The 23,121-nt window shown below is 36.9% G+C and overlaps 2 protein-coding genes across 8 annotated transcripts in view; one reads left to right on the top strand and one right to left on the bottom strand.

Annotated features, from left to right (window-relative positions):
• Positions 1-12,400, bottom strand: part of CEP290 (centrosomal protein 290) — an 88,222-nt gene extending 75,822 nt beyond the window's left edge. For 5 of the 6 annotated variants that reach the window (XM_087449122.1, XM_087449123.1, XM_087449124.1 and 2 more), the window contains exons 1-10: positions 11,910-12,398; positions 11,487-11,613; positions 11,258-11,335; positions 10,109-10,178; positions 9,640-9,686; positions 6,770-6,913; positions 2,505-2,558; positions 1,602-1,754; positions 1,046-1,228; positions 287-376 (exon numbers count right to left, since the gene is read on the bottom strand). In XM_087449122.1, coding sequence (XP_087305248.1) covers positions 287-376; positions 1,046-1,228; positions 1,602-1,754; positions 2,505-2,558; positions 6,770-6,913; positions 9,640-9,686; positions 10,109-10,178; positions 11,258-11,335; positions 11,487-11,588 — 921 coding nt within the window. In that variant the 5' untranslated portion in view covers positions 11,589-11,613; positions 11,910-12,398. Of the gene's footprint in view, positions 1-286; positions 377-1,045; positions 1,229-1,601; positions 1,755-2,504; positions 2,559-6,769; positions 6,914-9,639; positions 9,687-10,108; positions 10,179-11,257; positions 11,336-11,486; positions 11,614-11,909 lie in introns of all 6 variants that reach the window. The other variant, XM_087449126.1, reaches the window with a different exon arrangement.
• A 230-nt stretch (positions 12,401-12,630) lies between these two features.
• The window catches only part of TMTC3 (transmembrane O-mannosyltransferase targeting cadherins 3), a 62,817-nt gene continuing 52,326 nt past the window's right edge, over positions 12,631-23,121 (top strand). For both annotated transcript variants that reach the window (XM_087449128.1, XM_004417928.3), the window contains exon 1: positions 12,631-12,787. The gene's annotated coding sequence lies outside the window, so the exon portion shown is untranslated. The remainder of the gene's footprint in view (positions 12,788-23,121) is intronic.

Raw genomic sequence — 23,121 nt, 5'->3', positions numbered from 1 at the left:
CGTTGCACCACTTGTCAGGCCATGCTGTGGCGGCGTCCCAGATAAAGTACAGGAAAATGGGCATGGATGTTAGCCCAGGGCCAGTCTTCCTCAGCAAAAAAACAGGAGGATTGGCAGACGTTAGCTCAGGGCCGATCTTCCTCACAAAAAAACAAAACAAAACAAAACAAAAAACTCCTAATAAAAATGTCATTAACTAGTATAATGCCTTTAAAGAAAACTAAGACTAAAAAATTGAAATCTAAAATACAAATGAAGAAGACATTATATCAATTGAAAAAAGCACCTTCCATTCTTCTACTTTTGCATTCACAGCTACCATAACTGGATCATCTTCCTCGTTTTTCGCTTTGAGAAGATCAGTAAGCTCCTGCACCTAAAAGGCAACAATTATTTCAAGAATTGTTGCAAATTAGTGCAACATATACATATTTATTATATATGAATATTTACACATACATCAACACTATGCATATGCATATACATATATACATATACATTACAAATGCTTATTCATTATTGGAGCAGTTCTGCAGTCAGAGGCGACATTTAATGGTTTCTGCATCTTTACAATTGTATAATTATTTTTCATTACTAGAGAATTATATTTTTAAGCATTATTCCATTTTTTTAAACAAGTTTAATCCCATGTAAATAGTGAACAATGTATTGGTTTCTACGACATTTATAGTGTATTTATTTTAAGGTGTAAAATTAAACTTTATGGTCCACAGGACCTCCAAGAGTCTTTAGTGGAAAAATCCCATAATTACTAGATTTGCAGGACTGCTGTCTACACCTTCATTCAGGTTATCACCTTTATACCTTTCTGGTAAGAATTACGAGGTATGTGTAAGGGGATTAGAGAAACACATATAGACAAATATATCAGCATGGCAAAATATTACAGTACAAGACAACATAGTATACAGTATAAGACAAAAATTCATATTCCAGAAAGTTAAAGTACTTTCTACTTTCCAATAAATAGTAATGATGCAATATGTAGTCTACAGAGATAAGTCAGTCTAACAGGAATTCTTACTTGAAGCCGATAACGCTCATTGTCTTTTTTTAACTGGTCCATTACATTATCTGTCTGCTGTACAAGAGCTTTCATCCTATTATACTCATCAGTCATCTTCTCCATTTCCTGTACAGACTCTTCCAGATTTTTTCTCATTTCTTGATTCTGAACTTCAATTTTCTCATTAGCTTCTGTTAAAGTCTAAGAAAGTTAAAGTCACTATGGTTAAAAAACAATTTCAGAAACTGAAATGTAAACTAAATTAAAATTAAATGGAGTCCTAAGTTTCTGCTGGAGAAAACAGACTGCTTTATAGATCTTTAGTATCAATTATTGTTGACAAATCAAATTAATATCAAGAAAACTGTACCTAAGAATCTTAGTTCTTCTTAACAATACCTAGGATAGGCATATAGAAAGAATGAGTTTGCAAGAAGAGTTGCAATTTCAAAGATACATTTCATGTTTTACAAGTACATAGTTGCAGATTTATACTAAAGAATTTAAATTATAGGGCTAAATACTAGATTTATACTATAAAGAAATTCAAGTTTTATAAGCTTTGAAAATTTACCTGAATTTCATCCAGATATTGGACAAGTTCAGAGTTTTTTTTAGACAATTGTGATCGGTAGTCACTGTCTTCTCCTCTTCTTGATAAAAGTGTTTCTTTTTGCGAATCTATTTGTTTCTGATAGTCAATAATATCCTGACGAAGCTGTTCATTCTGAAGGTGGACCAAACACAATATTCTATTAAGAAACTATCCAGAGAAACAAAATTTCATCCTCTAAATAGTGACCTCAAAACGTATCTTTAAATTTCCAAGCTTTCACCACCCTTAAAGCCTCACCTTTTTCTTTAGACGTTTGTTCTCCAGAAAAGGACAGGAAAAGGTAATTAGAAATGAGAAAGGTAATATATAATTAAAAATAATAATCAGAAATTAAAAAAAACAAAAAAAGAGAAATTTTAGGAGAATGAGATATTATTTTGAACAACCAAAGAAAGCAAGAATATTAATCATCAACCAAAACAAAGAATATTTTATGTTAAAAAGATAACTCGTATCAGGATAAACAACATACAAACATTATTTGGCTCAGATGTACCAAATAATAATCAGAACTTAAGACGATTCCATGAGAAACATAAATTTTAAAAGAATGCTGGAAAAAATAAGAGAAATAAGACAGAAATCCAGTTCCATATTCAATTAGCAAACCAGCAAAGAATAGCTTATAAAACAGAAAGCAAGATGTACCCACACAGACCTAAGAGATGAATGCAGTACTTAATGGCTCACCTTTCAATTTATCTTCTATTTCCTTGAGACAAAGTCATATCATAAAATCAGCCAGTTTAAAAACATCAGTTACTTATGAGATTCCAGTTCTGGTTACAGTATAAATTTATGAAAACTTTTTTAACGAGTATCCTTGTTATACCACCACAACTACTAAAATTTTTTACCAACCTCTCTTCTTAATTTGCTGTTTTCATTTTCTGCCTCCTCATTTCGAAGAGCCAACTAAAATAACAAAAAATAAATAAATGAGATAAAATTCAGTAGTAATTCAATATAATGCCAGGTTTACAGCTTATCAATTTAAAATTTTAAATCCTCTCCAATAAAGTAAAGAATTTTTAACCACTAAGGACATGTCGACCCAAGACATAAATAATAAGATAAAAATTTTGAAAACAAACCATAGAAAAGATAAAACAAGTTGAGTTTAAAAGATTATAAAAACAAAAAACACTACCACCTGCCCCTAGCGCAAAATCTAATAATGAGTAGTTTGCTGTCCAAGATCTTTATCATTTTGCACTTCTTCTACACCAGAGCTAGAATACTCTTTGCTCTGAGTGACCATTAAATTACTTAGAAATATAAGGCAGTACAATATAATGGCTAAAAAGAAGCAATCTGAAATCAAACTGGCCTAGGTTTAGATTCCTTGTCCACCAATTTCTAGTAAAGTGTGAATAGTCACCTAACATCTCTTAAAATTAGCTTTTTCATCTCATATCTTGACATAAGAATTAAGTATGATGTATATAAAGTCCTTCGCACAATGCTCAGGGCATGGAATAACAAAAAATTATGAAGTGTTCTCTTTTCCACATATAAATATTTTCATTTGTGACTCTTTTCTTTAGTGTCTCCAAACAGGCAAATATTATAACCCATTACCATGGATTTTTTTCACCTACTGTCCAAACCCCATCCCTCTTATGATCTTTCACTTTTCTCCTCTTCCTCCTTATTCAAGGAGAAGATAGAATCCCAATGGTGTGCAAATATATTTAAAAGTCTATACTAAATAACCAAATGCAGTATGCTATCCTTGACAGAACCCTGGCTATTGGGTGAGGAGACTATGAAAGACAGTATTGGACCAATGGAGGAAATCTGATTACGGACCAGATATTAGATAACAGTATTGAATTAATATTTTATTTCCTGAGTATGCTAATTATATAGTGGTTATGTTGGAGAATACTTCTTTTTTCAGGGGAAACATGCTAAAATATTTAAGTATGAAGTATCATGGTATCTGCAATATTTATGTATGAAGTATCATGATATCTGCAATCAACTCTCAAAAGGCTCAGCAAAAAGAGAGAAAGAGAGAGAGAGAAATATGTCTGTGTATACACAGATACTGACAGAAAGATACAGGAAATGTGGCACAATGTTAACAACTGGTGAACCTATATAAAGAGTATATGGGTGTTTATTGTTTTTCTTACAATCTTTATGAAGATATAAAAGTTTTCAAAATAAAAAGTTTGAAGAAAGTTCATAATACAATGCAATGTGATATACAAATCTTATTTTACATATTATTATTATTATTATTATTGTCTGGGAGTTAAGAAACAGTCCCATTGTGTTTTAAATCGGAAAACTTTAACAAGAAGAGGGATGTTAAGAACTTAACACTAAAGCATTTAATACTACTGATAATCTTTTCCCTTGGTTTTTGAAACATCACACTCTTGATAGACGTCCTTTCTTGGGCTGTTCCTTGAAGCATCTCTTCTTATTTCATTAGACATTTCTATATCACAGAGACTTGCCTTTCAATCACTTCTATGACTTCAATATCTATTCTGATGACCCACAAATCCTTATCATCTATCCAGCGTCTCTCATGAATTCCATATCCACAGATATCCTTTTTTAATATGCCACAGGGACCTCAGACTCAACATGTACAAAACTGAAATAAGCAGCACAAACCTCCTAAACTTCTCTTGTGTCTCTTCTAAGTGAATGGCACTATCTACCTATCCAGTGGCCCAACCCAGAAAATTAGCTGGACTCTCCTTTCCTCCCTCTTCATCGACAACCAATTATGTCCAATTACATCTACATCTCCCAAAGGTGTCTATGTCCCTAATCTCCCTCAGTCATTACTTTAGTCCATCATCACACTTGCCTGAATTAGCACAAACATCTCTTTACTAGTCTTGGCTCCCTTCAATCCACTCTCTAGAAAGCAGAGTCAACTTTATAAATAGATCTAATCATGATATCCCTGTGTTCAAAATTCTTCATTGGCTCCCTTTAGAAAAAGTACCAAATTCTTCAGGAACTGGCCTTTGCTTATCTCTCCAGAGGATCACGGATGTTAAAACTGGGAAGGCACGATAGCACAGTGGTTAAGAGCACAAACTCTTGAGTAAGTTTGGAGTCAAATCCTGGCTTTACCACTTATTAGTCGTGTAATCATGGGCAATTACTTACCCTTCCTGTGTCTCAGTTTCTTCATCTGTAGCATGGGGGAAATGTCACCTATCTCATACGATAAGTATCAAATGAGGAATAACGAATTAATGCATATAAAGTATCTGGCACAGAGTAGGGACTTTACATTAGATATTTTTATCTATACTCCAGCCAAAATGAATAACTGTACTTCCCTGAATACACCATGCTATCTCTTACCTCTAGGTCTTAGCAAATGCTGTACCTTCTACCCAGAATGCCCTTTCCTTAAGCACCACATACATCCCATTCTCTTTGCCAGGCTGACTCCTACTTCAGGTTTCAGTTTACAGATCACTTCCTGAACCTGAAGACTGATTTAGGTATCCCTCCCCAGAGTATCCCAGAGTATTTTTATAGCCTTATCTATCCCCAGAGTATCGTATCATCTCTAAGTTACATTTATCATTGACAGTGAATATCACTGAGAAGCAGAATATTGCTGCCCACCATATTGCTAGCACAGTCTCTGGCATACAGTAAATACTCAGTAAGAATGAATGACTGGTTAAGGGCAAAGAAGAAATTGCCAAAGCAACTCATACTCATATTCCATCTCAAGGAACCTAGCAGTTGGAATGGTACTTCGGCCACATATTCAAGTTTTTTGTGTGTGCCTATGAATAAAGATAGTAGTCTAAGATATGAATGGACAACGTAGTTCTGATTAGCTAAGGATGTGTGGTATGAACGATGAGAAGTTGACTAATATAGAAGCTAGATAGAACAATAGTCCAGAAAACCACATAGACAGACATCCCCCTAAGCAATTCTATTACTGTATATCATAGACTGGATCCTTTATGATTAAGAAATCCATAGGTCTATAATGTTTTAGTGAGTCAACTAAACAGATAATCCTCTAAGAGCTTATTCCTAACCTTTAGGTGGCATCAATCCATACTTTTTCCACTGGAAAAATTGTGTAGAGAGCTCACTTTTACATTAGTCTTCCAAATTATATAGTACAATAGATATATTAAGAATGGGGATGCTTTTCCTTATAAATCAACTTATGACAGATTCTCTTTAAATAGCAACATCACATGATAATCACTGCTGTTTACTTAAAATTTATAACCCTTCATTTCCAAGAGAACAATGGACAAAATAAGATTATCAGGATGTAATACAACATTGACCTTCTAAAGAACACAAAGAGAGAAAAAGCTTTGGGCATCAGGGATAGGACAGTTATCACATTTAGGCATCAAATTTGTATTAGGTTTACTGACAGCTGAGGGAAAACAGGAAACGTGTAATTTTCTGACAGGAAATACAAATTTATCTGCAAAAAATAATTTTTTTCTCAAACTAAATTTAAGTGAACATTGCAAAAATCATTTTATAAATAACAAGGAATAACATAAGAGGTAATAACAAACAATGCTGTATAAAAGATGAAATGTCGTGATTTAAAATATGCCTTGATTTACAAAATGCTGGCAGTAACACAACTTTTTAAGAATCTATACATTACAGAAAGTGAGGTACACATGAAAACAAGAAATCTGATTGATCATTATTGAATACATCATGAAAGATTAACTTTCAAGTCCACTACTAATATAAATAAACACAAATTTTGTTTTTCCCCAAAATAAAGTATGGCAAATAAGAAAATCAATTGTTTTTGAATGCCTATTAATTTCTTCATACCAACATTCCAGACCAAATCATCAACTTTATGTAAACAAGTCTAAGTCCTGAGAAAAATGTACCTCCGAATATAAAGAATTACTCTCCAAGTCACATTCAGTGGAAGTACGTGATCCATTATATTTTAAAGATGTGATGACAACATGAACTGTAACATACAACCTTAGCGATAAGTATACATCAATTCTCAAATACAACATACAAACATAAAAATTGATACTGTTACCAATAATTATAAAAAGCATAATCAGGTGTTATTTTTAGGTAACTTGAACAGTTAAGATTACTGAAAAAATGAGCCTTACTTGTTCATTAACTTTCTTCTCTTTCTCCAACTCCTTTTCCATGTCCTCCAATTCTCTATCTTTTTGTTCCAATTGCTTTTCAAGTTGGCGAATTTCATCACGTAAAAACCGAGTGTCACGCCCACCTGCAGACTTCTGTGCCATCTTAAAGTAACAAAACAAAAATATAAATTAATTCCATTATACTTGGAGATTCAAATGAATCAACAACATACAAATAATTATCTGGACTTTAAATACGTATTATAATCAGCACCAGATGTTTAAAATCATGTTAGCTTAAGGACCACTTTTTTAAAATTTAGCTTATTTAAGCTTTAGCTCACAGGCTGACAACCTGTAGGCCGTTCCTGAGCCACCTAGAGCTAAGAAGAATTGACTGTCATTCACTCAGGCTCAGTTATAGCCACTGAGCCACAGGCACCAGACTAAACTGCAAAGGCACAGAACAAAGGCAGCGAACTATCTAGGCTTCCCCAGACTATCAGAGCTCTGAAACCAGCCTACAAACCACAAAAGCCTCCACTCCAGTCACTGACTACTGGTGCTCTTAACCTGCTCTTTCCCTCATACCACAGACTATTTAGACCAGTGCTATCCAACACGACTTTCAAAGATAATGGACATGTTCTCTGCACTGTTCAGTACAGTAGCCACTATCTACATGTGGCTTAAAATGTGGGCTAGTGCAACTAAAGAACTGAATTTTTTATTTTAATTGTAACGAATTTAAATGTAAATAACCTCAAGTGGTTAGTGCTACACTAGTGGAGCCCAGACTCAGATTATCTTTAAAATCTTGCAGCAGACTAAATCCATTTTGCTTCATATTCCTGTTATTTTGGGTCAGGGTCCAAAACATCAAACCCCTTGGTCATCTCATCTGTCTCACATTCATCTCTGCACCACATAGCTCTGTTATTCCTCTATAACTAAATTTTTCTCACTCTTTCCCTCCTTCAGAAAGCTTTCCACTGTGCTCTCGAAAATCCTCTTCCAAGACAAATTAATATTTTACATGCTCGGCTTTTTTACTGAATCATCCATTCCATCTCCTTGCCTTAGCTGCAATTTGGCTCCTTTAGTATACTAATTCCTTTGAAACTTTCAACTGGGAGATGCTCATTCTTTCACATCCCATATACCTCAGGGTCAAGACAAGGTGCTGAAGTATCCCAAACTGCAACCTTCAGACTATCATTCCTCCATCATCTTGTAAAAACTCCAGCTGCTTTGAATCTCCCATGATATCCAGCTATCCCTGCCAACTGGTGGTAGCAACAAACTACCAACTTCCCCGCCACTCCCTCACAAAATTCATTGAGAAGTTTCGGCACATGGCTCATTAGTCCTCCATCAAAATCCCCCCTAGGCAATTTCCACATCTATGTAACTTTCATTCTGGTTTCATTTTTTTTTACTTGCTTCCTGAATTCACTACAGTCTCCCACTCCCATGCCCACACCAAGACCTTGTCCAAGCAGGAACATTCTCTCAATTACTCCTAGTATACCTGCCCTTTGACCTTACAAGACCCCCTAATCCCTTGACTCCTCTTCTCCCTAACCTCTCCCTACCACCCCAATCTTGACTTCCTTGCTTATTTGGCTAAGATTTCAAAATCATCACTTCAACCACTTTCTTACCAATATCCCCAAAACTACCGTATCCTTCTATTTCTATAGCAGCTACCTGGCTAAACACTAATATAGAATTGATCTGACTTCATAATTCACTTAACAAGTATTTATTGAGAGTGGGTGGTATTTTCCTAGGAGCTGGATATACAGTATGGAATAAAAAATAAATCATCAAAGTTCACAGAGTTAACACAAAAGTCAACAGTAAAAGAACCAGGATTTCAACTCAAGTTGTCTGATTCCAGATCCTTGTAATTTCCAGCTCATTCTCCACTATATTTCAAGCTTTATCTGACTTCCTTAAAATTTGACCCCACGTCTCCCACTCTTAAATTAACTTTTTTTTTCCTTTGGTAATTCACTTTTTTTGTGTGTGTGTGAGGAAGATCAGCCCTGAGCTCACATCCTGCTAACCCTCCTCTTTTTGCTGAGGAAGACCAGTTCTGAGCTAACATCTAGTGCCAATCCTCCTCCTTTTTTTTCCCCCAAAGCCCCAGTAAATAGTTGTGTGTCATAGTTGCATATCCTTCTAGTTGCTGTATGTGGGGCGCGGCCTCAGCATGGCTAGAGAAGCGGTGCGTCGGTGCGCACCGGGTATCCGAACCCGGGTCGCCAGTAGTGGAGCGCGCGCACTTAACCGCTAAGCCACGGGGCCAGCCCCTCCCACTCTTACTTTTAGCAGATGACCTTCTCCCCATCCTCTCAACTTCCAGGCACTAAACCTACAAACATAAATGTTCTATACACATCTATACACATCTCTTCTTATTATAAAGGAAGAAGGTCGTTCCTCTTTATACATTTGTATCACATTCTTTCCCACATTCTCAGGAATCTCAGTGTATTCAGTTCCCTAACAATACATTTATATTTTGGCTCTTAGCTTTCTCAAAAGCTGCTACTTCTCCCGTACCCTTCTGTCACCATTCCTCAAATTCCCACATGCCTCATTCCACCTCAGTTACTAGTAATCCTTCCGTATATCTCTCTAGACTGTAAGCTCCATGAGGTTATTGAATGTTTTTATTTTGTTCACAATTGGATGCTCAATCCTTAGTAGAATTTAAGGTACATAACAGACAGGTAAAATATATACTGAACAAACAAATAATTATGAACACAATATCATTCTTGTGATTTTTCCAGCCAATAATAATAGAAAAATTTGAAAATAATAATTCAAAATAATAAAATTAACAACTACACCCTAGGGAATACAAAAGGACATACCTCTAGTTCATTTTCCAGTTTCATTACTTTAGTTTTTAATTGATTTTCTATTAAAAAAAGACAAATGTTTCAATTGGTCAATTTATCTCAAGACAAACTTCTAAATAAATTCCAATAAAATCATAAAATAAATTCTTTTTAAAGATTCCATCATGATTGTAATAATAAGGTAATATAAGAGAAAATAACTATCTTATACCTGAACTATGAAATAGGAGTTCTAGAATATCCTTCAAAATAAATTGAGTCTACACATTTTATAGAATATATTAAAGCTAATTCTTTTTTTTTTCTTTTTTTTTTTTTTAATTTTTTGTTTATTGCAGTAACATTGGTTTATAACATTGTAAAAATTTCAGGTGTACATCATTGTACTTCCATTTCTGCATAGAAAAGCTAATTCTCTATTGCTTAGAGAACAAATGGAATCCACTATTTAGCATCATAATTAACTTTCCATAGCACTTACCAAATTTTGCTTGCTCTTCTCCAGCTTTTTCAACCTCTTCCAAAGCTAGCTCTACTTCTTGAGCTTTCATCTAAACATTAAACACACAAAATTTATTTCAATACGCCTTTACACTAGAATGTAAGCACCCAAAACAGGATTTTATTTGCTATCCCAAAACTTAGTGCTCAGAATGCCGGGCATACACAGACATTCAGTAAATATCTGTTGAATGAATAGATGATTTTCTTACTTAAGGCTATAATTTTTAGATTCCTAACAGTTTGAAACATCTTTGATTCTTCTTTTTCCCTCAAGTCTTATATCCAGTATTGCCACTTTTCTCTTTGTAATGTTTTCCACTATCCCTTTTTTTCTATTCTAATTGTGATTATTCTAGTCCATAATTTTTTGTCTAACCTCCTTTATAACATTATGGCTAAACAGCTTTAATTTCCTTCAATTTGTCCTATTTAGCCTAGTTTACCTTCCATAGTTTAGTTTACCATACCTAGTTTACCCTTCCCAAGGCATATTTTTGTATCTATCAAGCGTGGCTCAAAAACTTGTAATGGCTCCTCATTGCTGACAGCGTAAAATATACCTTTAAGGCCTTTGACAGCCTATCTCAAACTTCACCCAACATTTGTTTCCTCTACAACCTGCTACAAACTTTCTGCATTTGTCTCCTCAAATGTAAAGAATACACATTTTCTATTTCCAGTTTTTATTTATGGTAACCTCCAGCTCTAGAATCTCCTTAACATTTTACCACTGCTTTCCACTTACCTAAAACTACCCATCAGTCTTTAACCTTTATGAGGTCTTCTCACATCTAAATCTCTTCCCCTCCTAATAAATCCCTATAGTAATCGTCTGCATTTTTCACTTCTACCTCAGGATTATGTTAACTTAATTAACATAGGACCTCCTTATGTTATTTTTAAACATATCCATCTGTTTCCCTCACATATTCTTTTAGGAACTTTAGAGCAGAAACTAGCCATGTTTTGCACACTAAAATTCTCAATCCACATTTGAAAATACCTCATTTTTTAGGGGTGATTTAGATATTACAAAGTACTTTTATAGAGATTAACTTACTTAAGAACAGATTCTTAAACCTTCTCTAATAGTCAAAGCTGTTATTAAAACCTACTGCATACAAACCTTCATTAGTGACTGAGTAATTCTGAAAAGGTGTATCACATTTTCTTGACTTTCTTTTTTTAGCTCATTTACTTCCACCTAAGTAAACAGAAAAACAACTATTATATATTTATAACACTTAAGCAAAATAGAAGAACTCTTCCAGTTGTACCACTCAGTGATTAAAGGGACAACTTGGATGAATCATAGTTGTATGTATATATCTACATATTACTTATCAATTAAGCACCTTGGATAAGGAAATCAATAAATTATCTGCCAATTCTTCTTGACGAGGCAGGTCATCTGGATCAACTTTTATTATTTCTTTCCAGTTTATATTAGGTGGCATCTTGAATTCTTTCACTGTGCTTTACCTGCGGTAACAAGATAGGTGGGTATTAGCATTTTCAAGGTAAACAGCATTAATGTTTTCACAGCAATTTACAGTTTTTACACATTACATTGTTCTAACCCTCTATGGTGTCAGCAAAGAGTTATGCCTCCTTAACTGTATAACAGATAAGTGGGTAAAATAACCTTGATCACAAGTATAGCAGTTGGCACAAACCATCAGATATTGTATCGGCTAAGTAAACTACGACAGCTTCTTTGCTAAAACCAATCTTGGTCAGAACTAAGATTCTGAGTCCCCTCCTCCATGCCCCCTTACCACCAAGGCACGCGAACATCTAATGGTGCCAACCGCGGAGGTGCTCGGCAGGCTGAAACTGACCCCTGATTCGGAGAAGCAGGAACTGGGCGTAAAAAAGTGAGGAAATAAACGATTGAAATGAGTGCAATTGGGCCGGGGAAACCAGGGCTGAAGCGAGGAGAAGGCAGATGGATTGCTGACCAAAAAGGCTAAGAGGCGGGGAAGCGGGGCTTTGTTGCAGATGGGCCCTGAGGCTTAAAGAACCTGCGTAAGAAGACAGCCGCTGCTCATGCTCACTAGGATCCAGGCACCTAAGCCAAACCTGGCAACCAGAGGCGGCCCTTCATCTACCGCACCCACCAAGCCCGGCCCCGCCGCCACGCCTGACCGCTCCCCAGCGCAGTTCCAGCCCGACACTGGCTCCCGCCAACTGGTCCTGAGCAAGGAATAGCGGCGGCGGCTGCTAGGCGACACCATTCCCCACCCAGCCAAGGCTGGAACAAGGCCCCCGGATGCCAGGGGAGCCTACATTTCACGACTATGGGTGATGCTTTACGTTTAGATTCCCCAGCGGGGTTCCCGGACTCTGTGAAAACGACAAGGAGAAGTCTTGGGGATGAGGACTCCAAATCCCAGAGTGCAGTTCTGCTTGGAGGCTTGTGCATCCTGGGAACTGAAGTCAATGAGAAGTGGAGGTAGGCCGTTCCCGGCGTGCAATGCGAGAGGCTGCGACCGTACCGGGGTGGCGGGGGAACGAGCCGGCGGCGGGAGGCGCGGTGGCTGAGGCGCGTCTGCTGTGAGTGAGGTGGACCATGAGTGTGCCTGCGGTGGCGTCGTTCTCTGGACCGCTCTTCCTGAGGTTTCCCTGAGCCGTCCTCTCGTGGAACCGCTCCCAGGTGAGGTCGAGCTGTCGGTCAGCGGCGGGGGAGGAGTTGAGGGGAGCGGTCCTGATTTGGAGACGCTCCCGCCATCGGGGCGGAAGGGCCTGGCCCGAGAATGGAGAGGTGGGAAGACCCCGCCTTCTGCTTGGGCCTTTGCAAGCGACGCCCCGGGGGGTGTCCTCTGTAAGAAGACAGAAAAGTTTTACCCTTCTTTGGTATCAGAACCTGTCTCTGTACAGTGGAGTGGGGGCCGCGCGGCCGAGATCATAGTTTGGGGGCAAGTGAGGAATTGAGAGGAGGGCAGTGCATCCTCCGACCCCGCCCGCCTTGCCTGTAGCACCATCACCGTCGCGGGTGGAAGGACTTGAAGGTTGAGGAGCTGTGTGTCTAGAGTGAAGGCTCTAGAGAGGAGAGGTTAGAACTTGTCGGGGCCACTGCTGGGGGTGGAGAGAGAAGGGGCTTCAGTACCCACCAGTCCTGCAGCTGTCACTTGCTTGGTTACCGAGGGTGCTCTTCTATGAAAGCGCCTTCTCAGGTGTTTACAGCTCTTATTTGTGCAAGTTTTGCTTATCCCACTGCTCTCATTCTGGAGTATGATACGCCGCTAGGTAACTTAAGCTGTAGACTTGAAATCTAAATGACATTTTCAACTGTTTGGACCAGTGCCTCTCATCTTTATCTTTTTTTTTTTTTTTTTTTTTTTTTACTATAATTGATAATAAATTTTCCTTTTGAAAATATTTGAAAATAAATACTAGATGTTTTTCCAAACCACATGTTTGGGTAACAGCTCAGTAGGAATAGCTCAATAGAAAATAAAAACAGGTACTGATGTTGTGAGATATATTTAAAGACATTCATCAGATTTGTAGGAATGATAATTTTGTCTAATCATTACTGAAAGATAATATGCCCAGTACTGTTCATTATCGTTTTTTTTAAGCATGGTGTAATTATATCCCCAGAACTTAATCATATGATTGGAAGTTTGTACCGTTTTTCCGTTTGTTTTTTTTTTTATTCTTTTTGGTGAGGAAGATTGGTCCTGAGCTAACATCTGTTGCCATTGTTCCTCTTTTTGCTTGAGGAAGATTGTCCCTGAGCAAACATCTGTGACAATCTTTCTCTATTTTGTATGTGGGACGCCGCCACAACATGGCTTGATGAGTGGTGTGTAGGTCCAAACCCAGGAACCCTGGGCTGCCGAAGTGGAGTGTGAGAACTTAATCACTATGCAACTGGGCTGGCCTATGGAAGTTTGTGCCTTTTGACCAATAAGTTCTTTGTTTCTGTGAGCTTGGTTTTTTTAGATTACACATATAAGTGAGATCATACAGTATTTTCTTTCTCTGTTGACTTATTTCACTTAGCGTAATGCCCTCAAGGTCCACCCATGTTGTGGAAAATGGCAAGATTTCCTTTTTTATGACTAGCATTCCATTGTGTATATATACCACGTTTTCTTTATTTGTTTCTCCTCTGGTGGACACTTAGGTTGTTTCCATGGCTTGGCTAGTGTAAATAATGCTGCAATAAATATGGAGGTGCAGATATCTCTTCCGGATAGTGATGTTGTTTCCTCGGCTGTATACACGGAAGTGGAGTTGCTGGATAATATGGTAGTTCTGTTTTTAATTTTTTGAGAAACCTCTGTACTATTTTCCATAGTCGGTCTACCAACTTACATTCCCACCAGCAGTGCACAAGGGTTCCCTTTTCTCCACATCCTTGCCAAGACCTGTCATCTCTTGTCTTTTTGAAGACAGCCATTCTAACAGGTGTGAGGTGACATCTCATTGTGGTTTTGATTTGCATTTTTCTGATGATTAGTTGCTCATGATGTTGAGCACCTTTTCATGTACCTGTTGGCCTGTGTGTCTTCTTTGGAAGAAGTTCCTCTACCGACTTTTTAATAAGATTGTTTTTTTGCTATTAAGCTGTATGAGTTCTTTATATATTTTGGATATTAATCCCTTAACAAGTATATTTTTGCAAATGCTTTTTCCCTTTCCATAAGTTGTCTTTTCATTTTGTTGGATTTCTTTTGCTGTGCAGAAACTTTTTAGTTTGGTGTAGTCAAGACTGATGTCAAGGAGCTTACTGCCTATGTTTTCTTCTAGGAGTTTTATGGTTTCAGGTCTTACATTCAAGTCTTTAATCCATTTTGAGTTGATTTTTGTGAGTAGTGTAAGATAGGGTCCAATTTCATTCTTTTGCATATGGCTCTTCAGTTTTCCCAACACCATTTATTAAAGAGACTATCCTTTCCCTGTTGTATATTCTTGGTTCCTTTGTTTGTTTCTAGGCTCTGTCTTCTGTTCCATTGTTCTATGTGTTTGTTTTTATGCCAGTACTATACTATTTTGATTACTACAGCTTTGTCATTATTTCATTTGCTCTTCATAACAATACAATGAAATAGGTGCTAATAATGTCCTCATTTTCCAGTGAAGTTAACAAACTGAGGCTTGGAGAGGTTAAATACTCTACTCAAGCTTAAAGAGTGTGTTTGAACACGGATCTTCCTGGCTAGAGGCCATGTTCTTAACTGCTGTACTGCCGCCTCAGGCATGCAGGGCACCAGTATTTGTAAAGTGCTTGTTCTTCGGTCTTGCTATGTATATTAAATATTATCATATTCTACGGTAAAGTTGCAGGATACAAAATCAACATACAAAAATCAGTTGCATTTCTATACACTAACAACGAAGTAGCAGAAAGAGAAATTAAGAATACAGTCCCATTTACAATTGCAACAAAATGAATAAAATACCTAGGAATAGATTTAACCAAAGAGGTGAAAGATCTGTACACCAAAAATTATAAAACATTGCTGAAAGAAATTGGAGAAGACACAAATGGAAAGATATTCCGTGCTCTTGGATTGGAAGAATTAACATAGTTAAGATGTCCATACTTCCTAAAGCAATCTATAGATTCAACGCAATCCCTATCAAAGTTCCAACAACATTTTTCACAGAAATAGAACAAAGAATCCTAAAATTTATATGGAACAACAAAAGACCTCGAATAGGTAAAGGAATCCTGAGAAAAAAGAACAAAGCTGGAGGTATCACACTCCCTGATTTCAAGATATACTGCAAAGCTATAGTAACCAAAACAGCATGGTACTGGCACAAAAACAGACAAACAGATCAATGGAATAGAATTGAAAGCCCAGAAATAAACCCACACATCTGTGGACAGCTAATCTTCGACAAAGGAGCCAAAAACATACAATGGAGAAAAGAAAGTCTCTTCAACAAATGTGTTGGGAAAACGGGATAGCCAAATGCAAAAAAATGAAAGTAGACCATTACCTTACACCATACACAAAAATTAACTCCAAATGGATTAAAGACTTGAATGTAAGACCTGAAACTATGAAACTTCTAGAAGAAAACATAGGAAACACGCTCTTGGACATTGGTCTTAGCAACATATTTTCAAGCACCATGTCTGACCAGGCAAGAGAAACTATAGAAAAAATAAACAAATGGGACTACATCAAACTAAAAAGCTTCTGCACAGCAAAAGAAACCATCAACAAAACGAAAAGACAACCTAACAATTGGGAGAAGATATTTGCAAACCATACATCAGATAAGGGCTTAATCTCCAAAATATATAAAGAACTCAAGCATCTCAACAACAAAAAAACTAACAACCTGATTAAAAAATGGGCAAAAGACCTGAACAGACATTTCTCCAAAGAAGATATACAGATGGCCAACAGACACATGAAAAGATGTTCAACATCATTAACTATCAGGGAAATGCAAATCAAAACTACAATGAGATATCACCTCACGCCCGTCAGAATGGCTATAATTAACAAGACAGGAAACAAGAAGTGTTGGAGAGGATGTGGAGAGAAGGGAACTCTCAGACAGTGCTGGTGGGAGTGCAAACTGGTGCAGCCACTATGGAAAACAGTATGGAGATTCCTGAAAAAATTAAGGATAGAACTCCCATATGATCCAGCGATTCCACTGCTGGGTATTTATCTAAAGAACTTGAAAACACCGATTCATAAAGATACATGCACCCCTGTGTTCATTGCAGCATTATTCACAATAGCTGACTTGGAAGCAACCTCAGTGCCCATCAAGGGATGAATGGATAAAGAGGATGTGGGATGTGGTATATATACACAATGGAATACTACTCAGCCATAAGAAACGATGAAATCCAGCCATTTGTGACAACATGGATGGACATTGAGGGTGTTATGCAAAGTGAAGTAAGTCAGAGGGAGAAGGTCAAATACCGTATGATCTCACTCATTAAGTAGTAGATGGTAACAAATAAACACATGGAGACAGAGATTGGATTGGTCGTTAGCAGAGGGCAAGGGGGGGAGGGAGGAGGGCAAAAGGGATAATTAGTCACATGTGTGATAATGGATTGTGATTAGTATTTCGGTGGTGAACATGAGAACATGATGTAATCCACGCAGAAATGGAGTTATAATGATGTACACCTGAAATTTATACAATGTTATAAACCAATGTTACTGCCATAAACAAAAAATTAAAAATAGAACTACCATAAAAAATAAATAAATATTATCATATTCTAATTATATAATTTTGTTTGCTCAAGAATTTGAATTAAATATTCTTCATATTCAGTGTTTTTAATTCATAATTTAGCAGGGGAAGGTAGAGATGAAATCTAATGTTTTTTGAGCACATATTGCATCATATTCTATGCTTAAAACTGTATTTTCGTGTTAGGAATCTGTTCTTGTTACTGCAGCACCTTATTTTTCTTCTTTTTTTATTCATTGTAACTATTATTTTCTATTTATTCACTTACTAGTTTTGTTTTCTCTGTATTGGTCTTTTCTACCCTTACTTCCTTCACTCTCTTGTTCACATTTGCATTCCCAGCAACTCAAGGTACTTGGCCTAATGGTAAATTTTATTCTCATTTTTCAGAAGTGAAAACAAGTTCAGAGAAGCTAAGTAATTTCCTAATAATTATGAAGCTGAGATTGTAACCCAGATCTCTATTGCAGTCTTGATTAAATGCAAAAATCTTCCTTAAATTTCATTATTTTGCTCATTCTAACAATAGGTTTGAGCTTGTATGCTGTGCTAGACTGAATCAAGTTTAACTCAAATTCTAGTTCATTCATTCACTATATAATTTTGAGGAAAATTGCTAAAACTCTCCATTATTTTTCACCAAATTTTCTACATCAGTCAGTTTTCACCAAGAGAGGGAATTTATGTGACGATTTTATAAATGGCCTTATTATAGGAATACTTGCCTAGACCTGCCTTCTTTCTTCTTTATGGTTATATGAGCAGTTTTATCTGACCAAAATCATGTCACAAAAAAGATTGGTTCTCTGTACCAATCAACCTTTATTTCTTACGTGTTACTTCCATTCCCTTTTTGCTACCTTATCAAGAAAATAAATGTTAGTTTACTTTTCTAGCATCTAAAATAAAGCATGGCCATGAGAAATTTAGTATCCACTATGTGTAGTAGATGTTTTGTTTTGCCTTGTTCTCGTGGAGAGGAGTCAGTGTGCAGCAAGCAGACACTTGTCTTCTCTCAACATGAGGAGACTGGAAAGATTAGTAGGAGTCAATGTGAATGTACACTTTGCAGGCCAAAGTTTTACAAACTTTAAAATAGAATTAAAATACAGTAGATTATTCTTGCTGAAGGAGATATAATCATGAAATTATTTAACTGAAAGGACTTTCCTTTCCAGGCTAAATATTTCCAGGTTCGTTTAAAATTTTCTTATAAGTTTATTTTATTCCACACTTGTACTGTTGGGTTATTGGAAAAAATGAGCACTCAGGATAATTTTCTTGAAGGAATTGTATTATTTTATGTGTCTATAATGTAGCTCATGGGTGGTCTTCAATTGCAGTTGGATTTTTTTGCACATATATAGTGACATCCCATTTTTGTAAGCAAACATAAAACAATCATCTCATCCACTCCACTCAGACTACGTGCATCTGTGTGAATATGCTTGTGTGCCTAGGAAAAAAACTGGAAATTCTCTGTCTTCGTCTGTTTGCACTGCTATAACATACTCTAGGTTAGGTGATTTATAAACAGCAGGATTTATTTCTCACAGTTCTGGAGGCTGGGAATTCCAACATCAAGCCATCAGCAGATTCAGTGTCTGGTAAAGACCCACTTTCTGATTCATAGAGGGCATCTTTTCCCTGTGTCCTCACGAGGCAAAAGGGGCAAGGGATCTCTCTCAGGCCTCTTTTATAAGAGTGCTAACACCATATATGAGGGCCCCACCCTCATGATCTAACGACCCTCTGAAGGTCCCACTTCCAAATACCATCCCATTGGGCATTAGGATTTAACATGAGTTTTGGGGGGAAACAAACATCCAGTCTATAGCATTCCCATAAGTAACATTTAACAGTGATGTGTTACATTGTTAGAGTAATGGCCGCCAGTGAATCATGCCACCCTCTATCTATACCCTCATGTAACCCTCTCCCTTTCCCCTAACCTCTACCCTTGCAGGTCGCTCTTTGGGCCGGAACCTCAGATGATGCCACAACTGAGCTCATGATGCAGGAGAACTAGCTCTCTCTCCTTTTCTCTTATAACATGCTCCCTTAGAGAATCTTCAAAAATTCTATTATCACCTCTCCCACATTGATTCTGAGTTTACCTTGCTTGATTGATAGTAAAAAATATTCAGTAAGCTGAGGCTTGAAAAGAGCTTGTGCACTTGGACTTGCCCTCCTGCTCTCCTGAGATCGCCGTTTAAAGAAGTTCAGGCTAACCTACTAGAGGATATGACCACAAGTAGCGGAGACTAGCTTTCCAAGCTGAGACTCCTGCCCTTTAGACATCCAGCCTTAACCAAGCAGATAATTGTAAGTGCAGGAGTGACCCCAGGCACAACCAGCAGAAGAAATATATATATATATATTTTTTTGTATATATTTATTTTGATACATATATTGATAATATAGATCTATATATCAAAGATATCTGTATCAAAAAATGGACTTACAGGATTATGGGGCCAGTGAATCCAAAATCTGTGGAGTAGGTTGGCAGAACCAGATGCTGCAATCTTGAGGTAGAATTTCTTCTTCGGGAAACTTCAGTTTTGCTTTTAAGGTGATTCAAGTGGTTGGATGAGGTCCATCCACATTATGAGGAATATAGTCTCCTTTACTTAAAGTCATGATTGTAGATGCTAACCACATCACAAAATACCTTCAAAGCAACACCTAGTTTAGTGTTTGAATACTACTATAGCCTAGCCAAGTAAACACATAAAACTAACCATAACAGTAGGCTATCAAGAATAGTAAACATTTTGCAATGCCATCCATTCCATGAAGATTAGCATCTCATTGATAAACCCACTTAGTGCTTCTTAAACTCCTCGCCCATGCCAAGTTTATAAAGGACCAAGATAATAGAATTTTACAAGATTACCCAAGGTAACCTAATAGTGAGGGAAAGTGAGAGAGCTAGTTCTGGTGCATGTTCATGAGCTCAGTTGTGGTCATCTGAGGTTCTGCCAAAAAAGGCCCCTGTGGGAGTAGAGGTTAGAAGTAGGGGTGGTGATTGCAAATGGACCTCAACAAAGAAAAGCGGGATATTACCATCTTCCAAAGAGGGAGTAAGGATCTTTGTTCTGATGAAGGAAGATGAAATAGAGATAAAAGGAACTTCAGGTGACAGTCCCCAGTGATGTGGGTTTTAGTCCCCAAAGAACCCTCAATACCTATGAGAGTCTCATCTTTGAATATAGTGATCAGGTAAGCTCTTTTGCTTTCCTTACTTGTCTTTCCATTCTGCTCTAACATGTGAACTTAAAAAGCAGATTAGCCTGGTATTTTATCTCAAAATGAGTTATTTGGGAATCACCAAAAGAGTTGCAGTTCTCATTGGCTGGGCTGTTGCTGGATAGGGAGAGAAGTCTTCCTTCAGTAGTAAAGTAGTTTTTCTTCCTGTCCAAGATGCAAGCATCCTTCTTTTTTGGCTTGGTGTAATTGACAATGTGTGGGAGGATGTGCGGGCTCTCCATACAGGCCTTCCCAACTCCAATTTAGTTAAGGTTTCTTTTATGAATTTCCACAGATGCTATAACATTCAAAAACTATGTTTAACAAGAACGTAAGGTACTCTCTCTAGGTAAAGGAGAAGAATAAACTGCGTTCCCATTCCATGACAAGAGGATTCTCGTTTGCTGTGAGACCAAGCCTGGGGCAGAGGACAATCCCCAAAATTAAATCAAGTTCAGAGTTTTGATTATGTTGAAATTGAGCATTTCAATTACTGAATGAAACTTTTGCAACTTAAACTGACTATGTAACTTTTTATTACCTAACTGTATTTAGAAATCATGGGATCTGTCCAAGTTTCTTAAAGTAACATTTTATAACCTTGTGTTTTTTAAGCATTTAAATTCAATCTAAAATTCTTATTCTGTTTATAAAGTACATGTCACCGTTTTTTAAATAACAACTCTCAAATTGCAAGGACTGACTACCCTCAATCATCTACATTTAAAACTTGGTTAAATTGCTCTAATTTAAAACTGCATTTATAATTTTAATGTATTAATTTTTATTCAAGGATTTCAGATGCCTGACTTAACAAGCAAAACTTTCTAATACTTAAACAACTTTTATAAAGCTAGTAAATTAAACTTAAAACTGTAGTAACTTCCAAGTTCTTATAAAAATTCCAATACTATTTGTAAACTTGACTAAATTCCTATACTTTTTCAACTAAAAGTCCTAAATCCAGAAATTACATGGTCAATAATTTACTATGTAAATTATACATATTATTGTGTAATATATTATATTTTAAAATATACTTTTGAAACTAGTATATTAGAGTCTCCAGTGTGTGTCAAATTCTCTTAAACGTTACAACTACTCTAAAAATCAAATACATATTATTCCCGAATATAATTTCTAAGTGTTAAAACCACAGGTTTATTTTACTTCTTTTTCTTCTATTAATTTTAAAATTTTCTATGGTGAGAACATTTAACCAAACAGTAGTTTTGTCACCCCAGGTGTTACCTGGTCAGGGACCTGAGATGATTCATGGGAGAGAGGTTTCTTTTTTCTTTTCTTTTCTTTTTTTTTTTTCCCTGTTTTAATTTTATTGCATTCACATTGGTTTCTAACATTGTATAAATTTCAGGTGTACATCATTATACTTCTATTTCTGCATAGATTACATCATGTTCACCACCCAAATATTAATTACAATCCATCACCACACAAGTGTGCCTAATCATCCCTTTCACCCTCCTCCCTCCCCACTTTCCTTCTGGTAACCACCAATCCAATCTGTGTCTCTATGTGTTTGTTGTTGTTTTTATCTTCTACTTATGAGTGAGATCATATGGTATTTGACCTTCTCCCTCTGACTTATTTCACTTTGCATAATACCCTCAATGTCCATCCACGTTGTCACAAATGGCTGGATTTCATCATTTCTTATGGCTGAGTAGTATTCCATTGTGTATATATGCCACATCTTCTTTATCCATTCGTCCCTTGATGGGCACTTAGGTTGCTTCCAAGTCTTGGCTATTGTGAATAATGCTGCAGGAAACACAGGGGTGCATGTATCTTTACGCACTGATGTTTTCATGTTGTTTGAATAGATACCCAGTAGTGGAATAGCTGTATCGTATGGTAGTTCTATCCTTAATTTTTTGAGGAATCTCCATACTGTTTTCCATAGTGGCTGCACCAGTTTGCACTCCCACCAAAGTGTCCGAGAGTTCCCTTCTCTCCACATCCTCTCCACCACTTGTTGTTTCCTGACTTGTTAATTATAGCCATTCTGACGGGCATGAGGTGGTATCTTATTGTAGTTTTGATTTGCATTTCCCTGATAGCTAATAGTGAACATCTTTCCATGGGCCTGTTGGCCATCAGTGTATCTTCTTTGGAGAAGTGTCTCTTCCAGTCTTTTGCCCCATTTTTTTTTTTTTTTGTGAGGAAGATCAGCCCTGCGCTAATATCTGCCAATCCTCCTTTTTTTTTTTTTCTGAAGATGACTGGCCCTGGGCTAACATCCGTGCCCATCTTCCTCCACTTTTTATGGGATGCTGCCACAGCAAGGCCTGCCAAGCAGTGCATTGGTGTGCGCCTGGGATCCGAACCAGCGAACCCTGGGCCGCCGCTTCGGAGCGTGCGCACTTAACTGCTTGCGCCACCAGGCTGGCCCCAATTTGCCCATTTTTTAATTGGGTGGTTAAGATGTGTGAGTTCTTTATATATTTGGAGATTAACCCTTTATCAGATGTATGGTTTGCAAATATCTTCTCTCAATTGTTAGGTTGTTTTTTTGTTTGTTAA

Source organism: Ceratotherium simum, chromosome 25 (genome assembly GCF_057802395.1).
Source record: "Ceratotherium simum simum isolate JZ-2026a chromosome 25, ASM5780239v1, whole genome shotgun sequence".
NCBI classification, from domain to species: Eukaryota; Metazoa; Chordata; class Mammalia; order Perissodactyla; family Rhinocerotidae; genus Ceratotherium; species Ceratotherium simum.
Note: the sequence above shows the minus strand (reverse complement) of the source record. Positions and strands in the feature narration are given on the sequence as shown.